A 17882-nucleotide genomic window follows, 5' to 3' on the forward strand; every position below is an offset into this window, starting at 1 on the left:
CCCGTGGAGGAAGCGAAGTTGATTACCACCTTGGGATAATATTAGTACGAAACAACATTATCCTTTACTTAATTCCCCTCGCTTTCGCTTACCACTATGAAAAATAATTTGACCTTCACTTTAACCTTCGTTATGGGAAAATGGCCATCGATGTCACATTTTGACCTGTTCGTGCTGCGTGTTTTGAGGAGAAATATGATACTAGTATTAGATATCGTGACCTTCATTTTTTTGGAGGAGAACCAGAGCTTAATGAATTTAAATACTTTATATTCCATAGCCATGCGACTAATACGTATATGTTTTTTATTTTTTTGGCAAACTATCCAGTTTAGCCTTTCCGAGTTAAAATGCTATCAATATTAACCAATTCATAAGATACTATCAAAATTAGGTAATATTCGTAAAATGCTATCAGATTTAACCCTAAATTCTATTCTTATGACAAAATAACTGATTAAGCTTCCTTCTTTCTACTTCGTGCTTTTCCTGCCAAATTCGCTGTGGCTATAAAATTTCTACATGAGAACCTGACACCATGAAACGAGAAAAAAAAACACTAGGTACAATGATTACATGCCAAACAATTGCAATTGGTGACTTTACCTTTATTTGTTTGTATGATTCACCATATTTTGCAGATATCTCGAACACAAAATATCCAAATACAATTAATCTTCCAAATGGATTCAATTGCCTTTCCATTTATACCCATTTTTATTATACTAGTTAGACCAAATTCTTTTATTTAAAGTCATTGAAGCTCTCTTAAACGTGAATATGAAAGCTTGGATTTTGGAAATTAAAATCTATTTTGAGTGGGTATAGTTCGAATAGATTGGATACATCTTAAAGAGTTTGAAGCTCAATTTTAGGACAACGTGATGGAGATTTGAGGTGATTTGAATTGAAATTTGAGCCAAATTCGAAGACACAAGATGAACGTTGAAGAAGATGATATGTGTATCTCCTGTATATTACATATGTATCAAATGTGTATTGGTTGTGTATCCCCAGTATATCCACGTATACCTATATGTGAGATACATGTTATAAGATATATATGCTGCAGAAATTTTTAAACTAGATTTCAACTACAAATTTTGACTCAAAACTAGTCAAAATCACCTCCAATCTTCCTCAAATTTTATTATCGCCTCTTTTATGTGTTTCAACAAATTTTGACTTCAAACTAGTCCAAATTACCTCCAATCTCTCTCACATTTTGTATGTTGCCTTATTTTATGTGTCTTCACCTAATTCCTAAATGCCTATTGAAAATAGTTATTGTTTGCGTAGGTTTTTTGAATATTGTATATCGTTGGTAACTCTTTATGGCTGTCGTTGATACTTGATAGCATAATTTAATGACTAATTGTTGGTAGACATTATCTATTTATGGTTGTTCCTGTAGTTTCCTCACTTTTTTTTTTTTTTGGTTTAAGTTGTACTAAGTAGCACTTTTAGTTTATGTCCTATGCATTTCTAGAGAGTTATTTCGCCTTTCAATAATTTATACATCTTTTGAAAATATAAAGAATTTTAGTACTTTTTTATTTTTATTTTTATTATTAGTTTTATTATGTAATATTGCCCTAAGATGCGTTTAAATGATTGAACCCGGTGAGGATTCATAAAACCTTCTTCATCATTGCGGACACACTTTGCTGAAATTTTCTGCAGCTTCTTTGCTGGTTTAATTTAAGTAGATACATGTTTCTGTATTTTATGGCAAAGTTGGATAAGAATGTCTACCTGTTTGGGAATGCTCTTATTTCCTACTACTCTAGGTGACGCTAGTTTATTTAAAATTGAGGCGTATTTATTGTTATTATTAAGTTGTTCTAGGTGAAAGTCTCACATATGATTCTCGGGATCAATAGACCATTTTGCCTAAAGTTTATATTTGTTTTGAAACTTTTAAAATTGAATTTGTCCATTAAGATTATCTTATCAATGTCTAACTCTAGACAGTATATTTTTTTAAAAAAGGGTTATAATTTGGGGAGATGTCTAATGACATTGGGCAAAGGAACTTTTCGGTGCGAATTTGAATTTAATCAGGTTCCGATATGATGAGGATATTGACATCAAGTAGGAAACAAAAAAAAAATGGATGGTAAAACATCCAATTATGAACCATTTCTTTTCTCACCTCGTTGTCCTCGCTGAAATTTAAAGTGAAAACCAGCATGCAAATCTTGAAAAAGCGAAAAAATAGAAAAAGGATGAAGCAAATGGCATATTTTTACATTCTCAAAGTTAAATTCGGACTGTAACTAGGTTTACTGCCAATAAAGCAAAGCACCCCATTTGTGGTCTTTGAGCTGTCATTCTCAAGGTAAAGATTTACCTTAGCTTGTACCAAACATTTGCCCTTTTTTCTACAGTATTCAGTTTCTTTTTACCAAACAGAATTTCTTATTCTTCATATGAATATTAATAATACTTTGCAATATTCGCAAGCTTCAAGTGGGCCCACAAAATCACCCCTTTGAAGTAACCCAAAAAACAAAAAAAGTGAAAAGGGAAAAGAGATTCTTGATTCTTAGCTAGCTTTTTCTAATGGGTCTGTATCTATTACGATATGACATGTTTTTGTTTCAACTTGACAAGATATCTTCCCACTCTTATTCTTAAAAAAACAAAACAACTTCTTATAATAATTGAGAAATTAAGCTTTTAATAACTATTGTAGTCACTTATACTAGCTAATCCATATCTTATTAGTAGTAATCGTTTCGGTACCAACTAAAGTGAATAGTCTTTCAGCAGTGAATGAAGAGCTTTACTGAATTGTATCTTCTTGCCTTTTTTTTTTTTCTTCTTTTTCTTGACTTTTAGGGCTTTTGAAGATAAAATAACAAATCCTACACTCCCAAATTTAATGTATTATTCAATGAGTCTTAACTTGTATGATCAATAGTGTAAAGAGTTTTTTATATTATCAAGTTATCTAAAGATATCTATCCGCCACCCTTCGTAAAAATTGAGATTTGTTATCTTGAAAATAAGGTAATTACCTACTAAAACATTTAAAGATGACATGCAAAAATTATTTACAACTTTTGTATATATAATTCAAACTATTAGACAATTCCAAAACATCACCATCACCAGTTTCATCTAATTTGATTGATAACACCTAAATACTTACCCTTCATGTCCTTCATTATGCAAATTTTGCTAATTAGCAAGGATGACCATGTACAAATAAAATTGAGCATTGTTATGCTATAGACGCTTTTTCCCCTTCCCCAGTACTTAAAGTGAACTTCATTGATAATGCTATAATAGTATGTTGTCTATCACTAACCGATAGAGTTTAATTCTCTCCTTTGATGGTGCAAAAAATATCTATCTAATTTGATCACGTATATGATTAACACAGGAAAATCTCTATAGTGAACATTGGTCAATAACCTAATAAACAAAAATGATAACTAACCTACTATCACGGTTAAAATTGGGCCGAAAATGTATAAATCTTTACACAGTTAGTGTATATAAATTAAATTCTGATAATACCCTTGGATGCTGACTCTCCATGTCCTTCATTATGCAAAACTTGCTAAGCTAGGATGATTATATGTGTGCGATAAATAAATTGAGCAACAAGTGTTTAACTGAATTTAATTTATTGATAAAGGGTGTGTTTAACCTTTGGGGTTGATACTTCTCATTAATAAGTCAAATTTGTCTTGTTCTTTTGGTATTGATAGCATTCTTCCTACCATCCTATTGAATGGATTAGTCATGTGGCCAGATGAAGAGGCATAACACTATACTTTTTTGGAACTTTAATTAAGATTCAAATTAACAAAACTAAGCACAAACTGTTATATATATATATATATATATATATATATATATATATATATATATAGTGTGTGTGTGTGTGTGTGTGTGTGAGAGAGAGAGAGAGAGAGAGAGAGAGAGAAATGAAGCAAAATCTTAATGGTAACGATAATGAGAATGCTGTCTAAATTACGTTTTATCCTTTCTACTGTGAAAGAGACAAAGATGTTTGCTTCATAGGAGCCATTCATAGGACCAATTCCAAACCTCTTCACAACTTTAGACCCCATTAGAAGCAAGGAACTTGATTCATACCACCTTTATACTATTTCCAAATGTTATATAAACCCCTCTCATGGGTTCATTTCAACACACAGCTAGCAGTTCTTAATTACAACTATTTCTTGCCTTTTCTAAAACCCTACCATTTTTTAGTTCCCTTTGAAATATGGCTCATGTTAACCAATTGACTGAAAAGGGAGCCATGAACCCAGTGACTAATGATTCAGCTGTTGCTGCCAACAGGATGCATCCAATGAGTCATGATCATATGGTCCCAACTACTGGCCATCACGCAACTTCTGGCCATCACATCAACCCTCTGAATACTCAGATAAATCCTGTGATGAACCATCCTGTGGTCAAACCAGTGAGTCATGACATGGTACGATTGAATTTCTGCCACCATTTTATTTAAATGTTTAGCACCCTTTTAATTAATTATATTATGTCGTAACATGTTTCTCATGGGTAGGTTTAATTCTTTTTCATGAACCAAAAACATACAGATATGCATGCACCGTATAACCTTTTCTGAAGTCACTCCTTAAATTAGTTCTCCAATAGTTCAATGGCCTAAATTTCGCCTTTAAAGTTGAATGAGTTTCTCTTGTTGCGAACAAATTTAGCCAGCTAGGCTAAACTCGATATAAATTAAATAGTGGCCTCAAAGAATGCCATTTGTGCAAATGCGCCAATGTTTTTTTGGGAATTTTGGATAGAAGAGTGAGATCTGGACTGAGAATCTCTACCTAGCTACTCTAATACTTATTATATATGTTGAATAGTAATAATATAATTTTAATTACTTAATTATATATTATGTCCCCACAGGTACCAGCTGTTGCTCATAATACTCATATCAACCCACGGACTACAAATCGAATTCACCCGAGGAGGGGTGATCATCATCTCTTCTTAACATCTGATGATAATGCAATGATGAAGCACATTGAGGATACTCATTCCCCAGATGGCCGTGACTTTGACGTCAAACCTCTTCTCCATACCATTGAGGATATTGTGCATCGTGCTCCTGCTATTCCTGGCCATCTTCATGTATGTATCATCTCATTTTTCTTGTTATATCAGAACACAGTTTTTCTACGTGAACCAATATTGTGACAGTGTAACAAAAGTTTAGACTATTAGGAGTTTAGGACACTTTAGCGGTAAGTTAAAAATAAGACATATAACCAGCTTCTATAGCAAGTTAAATTGTACTGTTTGTGAAAAAATTATTTATATTGTCGTGGATATAATAATAAATATCTTTTTTAATTTACTGCTACTAGTAATTTGTTATATCATAACAAAGTTTTTCTACATGATCCAATAAATGATTGTGATGGAGTAGTAAGTACTCCTTCATCCTTAACCAACTCTCGGGTTCGAGTCCTGGATATGGAGTCGCTTTTATTAAGAATCGCTTTACCCCCAATGTGGGACTTCCGGGCGCAAATCTCGGGCCCTAATGTGGATATCGAACACCGAGTGAAAAATGAAAAAAAATAGCTTTTCTAATCTTTTGTTTGTTTTTGTTTTGAATATTATAGGGAGGTCAAGCTCAAGCACATCTGGAAGCATTGGAAGAGAAGGTTCCCCACAGTGGACTTTCTGAAATACTCAACTATTTGGCATATCCTATACACAGAATTTCTATGGAGGTAAGTGCATTAAAATTTAAATATAACTCGCTTTGCTATTTAAATCCCAAAATTAAAAATTTGATACTACTTAACATTTTTAAACTTGGAGTACTTGTAATTAAGAGAACAAGTTCAATTATCATTTTTATATATATTCTATTTGCGACCTGGTCAATGTGTTAATAGATCATGCAAACCATTTGATTTAGAGAAGGAAAAAGAGAATCTCATGTCTAGAATGATTCGGTACGGAGCTTGTAAAACAACTTCTTTGTTAGCTATTAGATCACCTAATTATAAACAGGAAAAATTAGTAACTTGCAAAATAAGACATATAATAACCTGCTACAACGGGTTATAATGCACCGATACTCTAAATTCTTTTTACATTAAGCGGATATAAGTAAAATCCTTCTCGGATGTCTCCTGGAGTAAAATATTTGGTGGTTGATGTGAATGTAATTATGGTACAGTTGATATGCAAATGTGCTAACAAAGAAGACCCGCACTCAACAACAATTGCGTTGCTTCACTCGCTCACAACCTACGCCTGGGATACAAAAGTAGCAATAACATTTGCAGCCTTTGCTCAGCAATATGGTGAATTTTGGCTACTTGTTCAACAATATCCCACAAATCCACTGGCCAAGTCAGTTGCAATCATTAAGGAACTTCCAGAAATCATGGAGCGCACTGATGTTCTTAAGCCAAAATTTGATGCAATCTCTGATCTGATCAACAAAATGTTGGATGTCACAAAGTGCATTATCGAGTTTAGAGACATTCGAACATCTCATCACCAATATGCTATCACCCAAGAATTGGAAATGTTGATCAATACTGCCCATATTTCCACTGCTGCCTATTGGACTATAAGGGCCGCTGTCATGTGTGCTGCCATCATTTTGAATCTCATTGCCACCGGCCACGAGTATGTTTTCTAAACGACTTTAAATTCTATAAGGTAACGGTATAAAAGATTTTTACATTACCATGCTGCGTATGCAATAACTACAAATAACCATAACCATCCATTAAAAGTTGGATTAGAAACCTGGAAAATAACACAAATTACCTGCTATAACAGGTTAATTTTTCTACCGTTTGCGCATATGAGTGAACTCCTCTCTAAAGTGGGCAGTCAAGCTAAAAAATAACTCTAACATTGACAACACAATGATGGAAATATTAATAATAAAGTGTTATTTCTCCATTTTGACAATTTACCATGTACTTTGTGAATATGTGTTTTAGGTATATGTCCACAACATCCGAGACTTGGGAGATATCTAGTTTGGCTCACAAGCTTGCCAACATATTGGATCTCCTGAGAAAGGTTCTTAACCAATGTTACCAAAAGATTGGTAAGCATGTGCTACGATATTTTTAATTAATTAAATTGATGTTTAAAAAACAAGCAAGGATATTTTACATATTATTCTTGTTTGTGATATAGAGGAGAAGAGGCAACATGATGCATTTGAAGCACTTTTGCGACTTCTGAGGACACCCCACATTGATAACATGAAGATACTGTCAATCTTGATTTATTCCAAGGATGACCAGCTCCCACTTTTTGATGGAACTCATAAGAGAAGGGTTTGTACCAATCACTACCTCTTCTTCTTAACAATTAATATCTTCAAGAGATTTACTTATAATTACTAATTAATTATTGATGTGGTTAGGTAAGTCTTGATGTGCTTAGGAGGAAGCATGTATTACTTTTGCTGTCAGATCTGGACATTGCAGCAGAAGAGCTGTTTATTCTCCATCATATGTACGCTGAATCAAAGGCACAACCAAGTAGGCCTGAGAGTAACTATGAGGTTGTTTGGATTCCTGTAGTTGACAAAAGAGTAACAACATGGACTGAAGAAAAGCAAATGAAATTTGAACAAGTCCAAGCTTCTATGCCCTGGTACTCAGTAGCTCATCCTTCTATGATTGATCCTGCAGTCATCAGATACATCAAAGAGATCTGGGGATTCAATAAAAAGCCTCAGCTTGTTGTTCTTGATCCTCAAGGTAAAGAAACAAACAACAATGCTTACCATATGTTGTGGATTTGGGGAAGTTTGGCATTTCCCTTTACTAAAGCTAGGGAAGAAGCTCTATGGAGAGAACAAACTTGGAATATTGAACTATTAGCTGACTCCATTGATCAAAACATATTTACCTGGGTAAGTTAAACTCTCTTAAACATTACTTTTAATCAATTAATTAAGCCAACTAAACTCTCACATACACATAGATCATGAGGTATCATATATCATCTTTAAAGTTTAAATTATCCATGATTTTTTTCTGCATGCAGATTGGGGAAGGCAAATGCATATGCTTGTATGGAGGAGAAGACATCGAATGGATCAGAGCATTCACAACTGCGACAAGAGCTGTTGCAAATGCAGCCCGTATCCCTCTAGAGATGCTCTACGTGGGTAAAAGAAATCCAAAGGAAAGAGTTCGCAAGAACAGCGCAATAATCCAAGTTGAAAACCTAAGCCATGTGGTGCAAGACCAAACTCTCATTTGGTTCTTTTGGGAAAGGCTAGAAAGCATGTGGCACTCAAGGACTCAACAAGACATCCCTGGAGAAACAGACCCAATTCTTCAAGAAATCGTCACCATTTTAAGCTATGATGGAAGTGACCAAGGATGGGCTGTTTTTAGCCGGGGATTGGCTGAAATGACTCGAGGTAAAGGTGACCTGATGGTGCAAGTTATGAGAGGATTTGAACGCTGGAAACATGAAGTCACAGATATCACTGAATTTGTTCCTTCAGTGGACCGTCAACTTCGTGCTCTTCATACTCCTCATCACTGCACACGTCTCATATTGCCTGGAACCACTGGTCATATTCCTGAGAGAGTGGTTTGTGCTGAATGCAGCCGTCCGATGGAGAAGTTTATCATGTACAGCTGCTGCATTGATTGAGCATCTTTATTAATTGCTCCTAGAGGACCATATGTTTGAATAAAATTACTACTACTTCTAGTCCTCTTGAGAGTCTTTTAAGTATTGCTCTTACTTAGAATAAAATGCCATGTACTGGCTTTTTGATGTACTTGTTTTGAGATTTGAGTGTGCGATCGATGTAATTCTATAGCGTTATGCATGAGTGAAAATAAATCTGGTTTCCAATTGATAACGTGTGTTTCTTAGTTTGTTTCTCTTTTGCTCACTACTAGAATTTTCAAAAAATCTTCGACGAAAAATTTGAGAAATGTGGTCGATAATATATAGTTACCCATGTGGTCAATAAAAGGTAAAATTGAAAAAGTAGGAGTAACATGACACGTGTATAGAGGGGCAAAGCTATAAATAACAGTAGGATTTAGTGGTTAATTAACAGATGAGCTGTCACGTTGTACACGTGAAGTTAGTTGTGTAGGGCTCATATTGAAGAAAATAAAAAGAAAAGAAGAAAAATGGGACGGGAGAGCCTAACTTTATTGACAAATTATAGGCTAATTGCACATACAAATTGCATGACTAAATCAACAACAAGCCATCTTCTTTGGCTATTTGGACGACAGCTCTTACTGTAAATAGAGGCCTCCATTCTTCATTTCAATCATACCTCCATCTCTTCTTGTTCCTTGTTGATACATGTTATTATCTCTGTTTGGGATGATTCATATGATTTCTGAGAGCCCGAAAGACTAGAGAGGTTTTGACTGAGATATGACCTGAGTGCCAAGTTGTGAGCTAGGTGAGTATACGTGAATCGGGTTGCACGCTGCAACGAGCCTGAGGGCTGCATGTATATGGATTGGGTTGCACGCCACAACGAGCCTTAGGGGTGTATATATGTATATGGATCGGGTTGCGCGCCTCAACGAGCCTTATGGCTATTTATATATTATGGATCGGTTGTATGCTGCAGCTATATAGAGCATGGGCTGAAAGAGCTCCTCCGAAGTCTGTACACCCCTAATGAGCGCAGGTACCTATTGAGTGTAAGTACTGAGGGCTGAGAGCCGAGTGATTGAGCTGTTGAAACGAGTTGAATGACAGTAGCCCTGAGAGGTTGTACTTGCTTTCATTTGTTATTGCACTTAGTTGTTATCTGTCATTGTTGTGAAATTTCTGGAAGATGTTATATTCGGCTACTTGAACGTGAAACTGTATAGAACTGATTTAACTTAAATTTTCGGATTTGAAAGCATGTCTATTCTTTACTGAAATTAATGAAGATAAAGTATAATTGTGTAGCTCGTCATTTCCTTCAGTTCTTTATTTATTATTGTTAGTTACTGGGTTGGAAGTACTCACGTTACTCCTTGCACTTTTTGTGCAGATCTAGGTATTTCTTGGCACGGTGGACGTTGATCTCTGCGTAGTTAGTTCCGGAGACTTACGAGGTAGTTGCTGGCATCTGTAGTCCTTGTCTCTCTTTTCTTGTTATCTTTTCTTTTTAGTATTGGCATTTGACACAGACTATTGTAAACTCTGATCTTAGACTGGTTATTTAGATGCTCATGACTTAGTGACACCCCGATGTCGGGCTATTTTTTCGCACTTATATTTTGGGTTTTATCCCCTTTTTATGGCAAACTTCGGTTATTTTTAATGTCTTAATTCAGTCCTGTTTAATATTGAAAGTTGTTTTGGAAATATCGGCTTGTCTAGTACCACGATAGGCGCCATCACGACGGGTTAGGTTTTACGGTCGTGACAAATTTAACTGCATTCTTGCTCATTGATAGTTTTTATTCATTTTTCCTTAGTTAAATAATTTCTATTAATTTCCAAATCAAATTTTGAAATCTGAAAGTTGTCTTAGCTTATCATTAGTAATACTAAAATTTGTAACAAATAGGTTAGTTCCATATGGGATTCGACTCCCTACTCTTGAATCGGATTATTTTTGCAGCGACCGCTTAGTCATTTTTATAAGGCATAGTTGGGCGTAATCAGTAACCATGCCATAGAGCTGGTTCCAGGGGCTGAACCCATAAATTTGAGGCCTTAGTGTTACTCGTTTGATCAGAAGAATGCCATTGAAGAGATCGTAGCAGAAATGTTGAATGCCCAAACAGTTGCAAGAAGTGTTTCACCATTTGTCTCAACTGTCCTTTTGGTTAAAAAGAAAGATTCTAGTTGACGTATGTGCATGGATTATCGCAAGTTGAATGAGGCCATTGTTAAGAATAAATATCACATACCAGTTGTTGAAGACTAATTTGATGAGTTATATGGATCAAGAATTTATATTAAGTTAGATTTAAGGTCTGGTTATAATCAAATCTGTATGAAGAAAGGGGACAAATACAAAATAGCTTTTCACACACAACATAGGCTATGGGAATTTAAAGTCATGCCTTTTGGGCTGACAAATTCCCCTAGACACCTTTCAGGCACTTATGAACCAGATCTTTGGGCCTTATTTGAGGCAATTTGTGCTTGTATTTTTTTATGACATTCTTGTTTACACTGAGTCAATGGCATAACATCTGAAGCATTTACAGATGGTGTTCGAGTTGTTGAAAGCAAACCAATTGTTGATCAAAAAGTCTAAATGCAGTTTCGGCCAAGACAAAGTTGAATATCTGGGCCATGTCATTTCAAAACATGGGGTGAGTACTGATGAGTCTAAAATCAAGGTTATGCTAGATTGGATCCAGCCCAAATCAGTCAAGGAGCTGAGGGGATTCTTGGGCCTCACAGGCTACTATAGAAGGTTTATCAGAAACTTTGCGACAATTAGTAAGCCCTTGACTAACCTATTAAAAAGGGAAATTTTAGTTGGTCCATAGAAACAACCCAAGACTTTGAAGAGCTAAATAAAGCCATGGTCCAAGCCCTGCCACATTTCTCAATATTTTTCATTGTGGAAGTGAATGCTAGTGGAAAGTGAATAGGGGTAGTTTTAATGAAAAATGGGCGGCTCATTGCCTTTACCAGTCAAGCACTAAGCTCAAGGTACATGGGACATTCAACATATGAAAAAGAGATACAACAACAATCACCTAGTATAATCCCACAAGTGGGGTCTGGGGAGGGTAAGATGTATGCAACCTTACCCCTACACTGGAAGGGCAGGGAGACTGTTTCTGATAGCCCTCGGCTAAAGAAGGTGAAGGAAGACCTGATAGCAAGTGATAGCAAGGCAAATAATTAAAAAACTAAATTGGAGTTAGCAGCAGAGAATATGAAAGTGGTACTAATAACAAGTAATATCAAGATAGTATATTTAGAAAAATAAATCCAAGGCAGCATCTGAGAATAAGAATGAAGTTATGCTAGCAAACTACGGAATTACCGATGGCAAGTAATAACAGAACAAGACATGCGAATATAGCAAACTAGGAAAAAAAGGGTACCATACTAGCACTAATACTATCGAACTAGAGAAGACAAAGGAAACGCACGACTACCTACTAACCTTCTACTCTAATCTTTAACCTCTACACCCTTCTATCTAGGGTCATGTCCTCGGTCAGCTCAAGCTGCGCTATGTCCCGCCTATCACCTCTCTTCAAGACTTTTTAGGCCTACCTCTACCCCTCCTATCACCTCCCAAGTCCAACCTCTCATATCTCCTGACTGGGGCATCTGTGCTTCTCCTCTTAACATGCTCGAACCATCTCAACCTTGCCTTACGCATCTTTGCCTCCACAAGAGCCACTCCCACTTTGTCCCGAATAATTTTATTCCCAATTTTATCCAATCTAGTATGCTCACACATCCATCTCAACATCCTTATTTCTGTTACTTTCATATGCTAGACATATGACTTTTTGACTAGCAAACATTCTGCCCCATACAACATAGTCGGTCTAACCACTACCTTGTAAAACTTACCCTAATCGCACTATTGTATGTTGTGGATAATTGGCGACATTATCTACAACCTAATCATTTTATCATCAAGACAAACCATTTTAGCCTTAAATTTCTCAAAAATCAGAAGCTAACCACCTCATTGCAGCACAAGGGAGTCACTAAGTTGTTGGGTCTGAGATATGAGATTCATTATCGAAAGGGGTTGAAAATGTAGCCGCATATGCACTTTCAAGGAAGTATGATGAGGGTGATTGTGCCAGACTCACAGTTGTTCAACCGAAATAGGCTGAAGATGTTTTAGAAATTTATCAAAATGATGCACTTGTTCAAGACATTTCCACTCAGTTATTTGTAGATCCTAATACAGTTCTAGGGGTGCAGATCCAAGATGGTATTCTCAGGCAAAATGGAAGAGTTTGGGTGGGAAATCATGGTGATCTCAGACAAAAGTTAATTAAGGAGATGCATTCATCACCCTGGAAAGGTCACTCTGGTATATATGCTACACAACAAAGGCTTAAAAACTTATTCTATTGACCTACTTTATTATAAGATGTCAAGAATCAGGTCAAGGAATGTGAGACTTGCCAGAGAAATAAGGGGGAGAGTGTTGCTTATCTTGGCCTTCTCCAACCACTACCAATACCTTTGCGATCTTGGGAACATTTTGCAGTGGACTTCATCAATGGATTGTTTAAATCAAACGGCAAAGATTCAATACTTGTGGTAATAGATAGATACACAAAGTTTGCTTATTTCTTTTCCCTCGCTCATCCCTACACAGCTAGTCAGGTCTCTCAAGTGTTCTTAGATAATATATGCAAGTTACATGGAATGTCAAGCTCAATAGTTTCAGACAGGGATCCAATTTTTGTTAGCCCTTTCTGGAAGGAGCTATTCAAAGGGTTACATGTATAGCTAAAACCAAGTACTGCTTATCATCCGCAAACCGATGGGCAATCAGAAAGGTTGAACCGATGCCTGGAGACATACCTTAGATGCATGACATGTCATAAACCTTCTAAGTTGAGCAAAAGATTGGTACTGGCTAAATTTTGTTACAATTCGAATTTTCACTCAGCAATTGGTATGACACCCTTCAAGGATCTATATGGGTATGATCCTCCCCAACCCACATTCAAGCTGGTGGCCCAAACAAAGAAAGAATCTGCAGACTTAGTCTTAAGAGAAAGGAAATTGATGTCCAAAGTCCTCCATGATAACCTCATGATAATGCCCAACTATGCCTTATAAAAAGGACTAAGCGGTCGCTACAAATATAATCCGGTTTTAAGTCCGGAATCGAATCCTCAGGGAACTAACCTATCTATTACACTCTACAGCAATGTTATTATCAACTCAGTCAATCTCTAGATGCAAGATTTTTAATCAATAAAGATTGGTTTTTTTTTGTTTAACTACTTCAACTACTATTAAAAACAACAGTAAGCTAAAACAAAGATAATTCAATGGTAAGAAAGTCTAGGGCAGTGATTTCCCCAATTGCTAGTTTAGATCTTGACTCTTCCGCTATAATCTCACTGTAATACTCTATGAGGATTAAGAGTTATGGGTTATCGTAATTATCTCTCGATCAACTGCAATAACTTACTAGAGCATTCTCTCGAACTACTCTAGTTGACAGTAGTTATGCAACTCTAAATTATCCCACCAAAGTTTTGTTATCTCTAAACCCACTTTTAAGTTCAAGTAATGAATCTCTTCAATTACCCAAAATTGGTATTGTTCAACAACTATCTAACTTAATATTCTTTCTCAAGCAATATAAGGTAATTAGATACGATTAATCAAGGGCTCATTCAATTAATCACCATACAAAACGTAGTTGAACAATCATATCATAAATCCGACTCCATTATAACAACTTGAGTCAAAACTTCAACCAACAATTGGTTCTATCAACCTTAGATAAGTATTTAGCTACTCATAACAAAATAAGAGAAAACTACTAAATTGTTCATAATGTAACATTGCAAGAATTAAAAGGATATAGAAAAACTCTAATGTTTGGTTGATCTTCTCACTCTTGTTCTTGCCTCCAAAAGTAGTCTAAAATCAGCTTAGCTTCCTCTTGGGCGAGTTTCTAAATCATATAAGGGTTTTACAAAAGTTTCCCCGATTTTACACTTTGGTCCTCAAACTTTCCAGCAGCGTGAACAGTGCACCGCGGTCGCAGTCGACTGCGGTGAATGCTGACCTTTCTGCCTCACGTTGTTAATCTATCGCGGTTCACCGCAGTCGCGGTGGCCTTCTTGCCCGGGCCACTTATGCTTCTTTGTGTTTGGGTACTTCTCGAGTGGGTGTTTTTCTTCACATTATTGCCTCCAAAACACTCAATGTTGCTTCCTCTCATATAATATTCCCTGTTAAACAAAAGAACACTATTTAGAGCATTTTGTTGGCAATTTATCTATAAAACAACAACAAAGTATGGTCATATTAAGGTGTAAATATCAACTATATAGCCTACTATCAACACCCCACACTTAAATTATTGCTAGCCCTCGAGCAATCCACCACACTCCATCAAAATTCCTTCCCTAAGCTTTACCCTTACGACTCACACCATGAATATTTTACAAAAGTTGTACCTAGTAGTGAACAACCTTTACCTCAAGAGTCAAACCTTTTATGCCATGCAACATCAGCACTTACTCAAACCACTCTATACAAGAGTCAAGACTTACCTTTCCTTTGTGAATCACATGCCCTCACATCATACAAGAGAGTAGTTCCACATATGATGATAATTAGAACAAGTAGGAACTAAGATAGACAAAATTCACTCACTCTCAGAAAGAACGTTCACATGCCACAAAGATGCACCATAGGTTTGCCCGTAGTGTAATACTTTACTAATTGAGCCCATTCAGTCTAAGATCAATAGGACTTTACTTGGTTCTAATGTAGGTAAAGGGACGGGTAGAATATATTTAGATATAGTGACTAACCTCCCTAAGCACTTTTAATACAATTACATTAAACTTAAAGATCATAGTTGTGCCAACCAAACACTCCACCTCATTTGTTTAAAACATCCCCATCCATTAGGTTCAATTTGTACAAGCCACCACTTACCAACCATTATAATTATTTATAACCCATATTTTTTACTTCTTTTTTTTTCGTGGTGCTTCTTTTTTATGCTTCAAAATTTCACACATTTTCTTTATCTCAATGGTTCCACTCAAAAACCAAACCACCACCCCACACTTTTGCTTTTGCATATTTCCACTACTATTCAAGTGCTTATTGGGAGGTAAAAGGGTTCAAACGGCAAGCTATTCAAACAATTGGGTAAGGTTCGCAATTTGGTTGCCAAAGAAATAGGCTTATAGGCTCAACGGGGTTAACTAAGCTGTATTGCATTTAGGTTGGTTTACTTTATATGTCTGGCTCAACAAAGAAATGCCTATATCACTTCTAAAACTGAAAGAAACTACTATTTCGCTTTGCAAATACACAGGGCAAGTTCTAGGCATCAAATATGAAACATGGAACACAGTAAAACTCACACACACATGGAACATGACTTACTCCGGATTGGTTTATCAAGACATTCTCTTTTGAGTGTTCAAGTTAGATACAAACGTACAATTTTAAGGCACTCTAACAGGATTCAACCAATGAAGCTAGGCATTATACTCTAGTGTCTATTATGCTCAAATGTATCAACGCTAAGTGTTTTCCTTCGAATTTAGCTCGTAGCCCATTAGTCCTACTCTAAAAACTAAAAAGAACAAAAATAAATAAAAACTACCTATACTCGGTTCAAGCTAAACCATTGGAAAAGAACTGTGGCCCAAAAAAAACCAAGGAGAAGTTACTACACTACCTAAAAATAAAATAAAAAAATCTTTTTGGTCTTTTCTCTAGGCTAACTTCCCTCAATAAAATTGTCTAAAGGATCCGTCATCAGGAAGAGTCTCCATATTCTAATTTTTTTTCTCAACTTAGTCCCTCAAGAACCCCGCCGAAAGAGATCCGTCGTCGGGACAAGTCACTTACTATTTTAACTTTCCTAATGAACTATTACTCTAACATCAAAACAATCAAAGCAAGACAAAACAAACAAAATCAAACAGTCAATTGTTACAATTACAAACATACAATGAAGTATCCCCCACTCCACACTTAAAATGAAGACATGTCCCCATGGCTTATAAATTTAAAGAACAGTGAGGTTAAGGAACTTCTCTGAAGGCTCACTCCTGATCGGAGACAGTGCCTGGGTTCACGTTGTATGCACGTCCCAGCGCTCTCAACCAGCCCAAGAATTTCTTCTCCGACTTCACTTGCCTCTCAGCCACCGCATCAACACGGGCACCCAAATCAGTGACTGAGGTACGCAACCCAGCCATATCCTGCTCTAAAGCTGTCATACGGGTGCTCCGGTGTGGCTGTGATGGGCCTGCCACATCAACTCTCGGAGGAGGAGGAGGAACCGCAGCTACCTCAGCATCATCATCATCATCATCAGCTGAATCATCATCAGAGTCATCAACATTCACCACCGGATCTCGTCCAATTCCAATTTTTCTCGCCCGGAACGGGGCTTTTAGTGACAATCTCCCATCAACCCGAGGGTCTTCAGGGACTCGAGCAATACGGCACAGCCGGGTGATCAGTGAAGGGAAGTAGTGGCCTTTGGTTAGCTTAGGTGATCTAATGAACATCTCTTCATGGATGAGCCGGGCCACATCAAAATCACTGTGGGACATGAAACAGTGGATTGCGGATGCCCGTGGTAGATTAATATCTGTCATGTTGCTGGATGGCAACAATCGACTGTTGACAATGGTGAGCCAACACTTAGCCTCCCAATTCAGACAGTGGGAGTTGAGAGTAATCCTGTGCTTAATCCATAGGTATTCTCCGTTCGGCATACAGATAGTATCGAGAAGAGTTCCCCACAAGGCCCGTGTACCACTAAAAGTACGATAAGGATCAAATTCACCTCTGAACACTAGCAGCCTGTATACCCTGCGGATGGTGTCGAGGGATGCATTTACCGGGGTGTTGTGCACCGTCACAACCCCATTCTCATGTTCTGGAAAGTTCGCATAGAACTCCCTTACTAGTTGAACATTAGCCTCCTCCGGTACCTCGAAGAAGATATCCAGCTGACACCGCCTCAGCTCATTAAACATGTTGGGGCATTCCACCTCCAAAGCCGTTCGATCAATGTGCACCTCAGGTTGTAACTTCTTAGCTGCTTTCTGGTTGTACCTATCCTCCGCTGCTCTGGATACAAACCGAGTGCTATCGAACTGAGGTGCACTGGCTTGGCTCCTAGCTTGTGAGGAGCCCCCCGGTCCACTAGTGGAGGGTCCGGTGTTTCG

General features: G+C 36.9%; 1 protein-coding gene across 1 annotated transcript; it reads left to right on the forward strand.

The window, feature by feature from the left end:
• Positions 1 to 4159: 4159 nt before the first annotated feature.
• LOC107778376 (protein SIEVE ELEMENT OCCLUSION B-like) lies at positions 4160 to 8875 on the forward strand. The gene is made up of 8 exons (XM_016598624.2): positions 4160 to 4462; positions 4912 to 5136; positions 5634 to 5744; positions 6200 to 6657; positions 6981 to 7090; positions 7183 to 7325; positions 7415 to 7909; positions 8044 to 8875. The coding sequence occupies exons 1-8, from the start codon at positions 4247 to 4249 to the stop codon at positions 8662 to 8664; spliced, it is 2379 nt and encodes a 792-aa protein (XP_016454110.2). The 5' UTR covers positions 4160 to 4246; the 3' UTR covers positions 8665 to 8875.
• The last annotated feature ends 9007 nt before the right edge of the window (positions 8876 to 17882 follow it).

The sequence above is a fragment of the Nicotiana tabacum genome, chromosome 20, assembly GCF_000715075.1.
Source record: "Nicotiana tabacum cultivar K326 chromosome 20, ASM71507v2, whole genome shotgun sequence".
Taxonomy (NCBI): Eukaryota; Viridiplantae; Streptophyta; class Magnoliopsida; order Solanales; family Solanaceae; genus Nicotiana; species Nicotiana tabacum.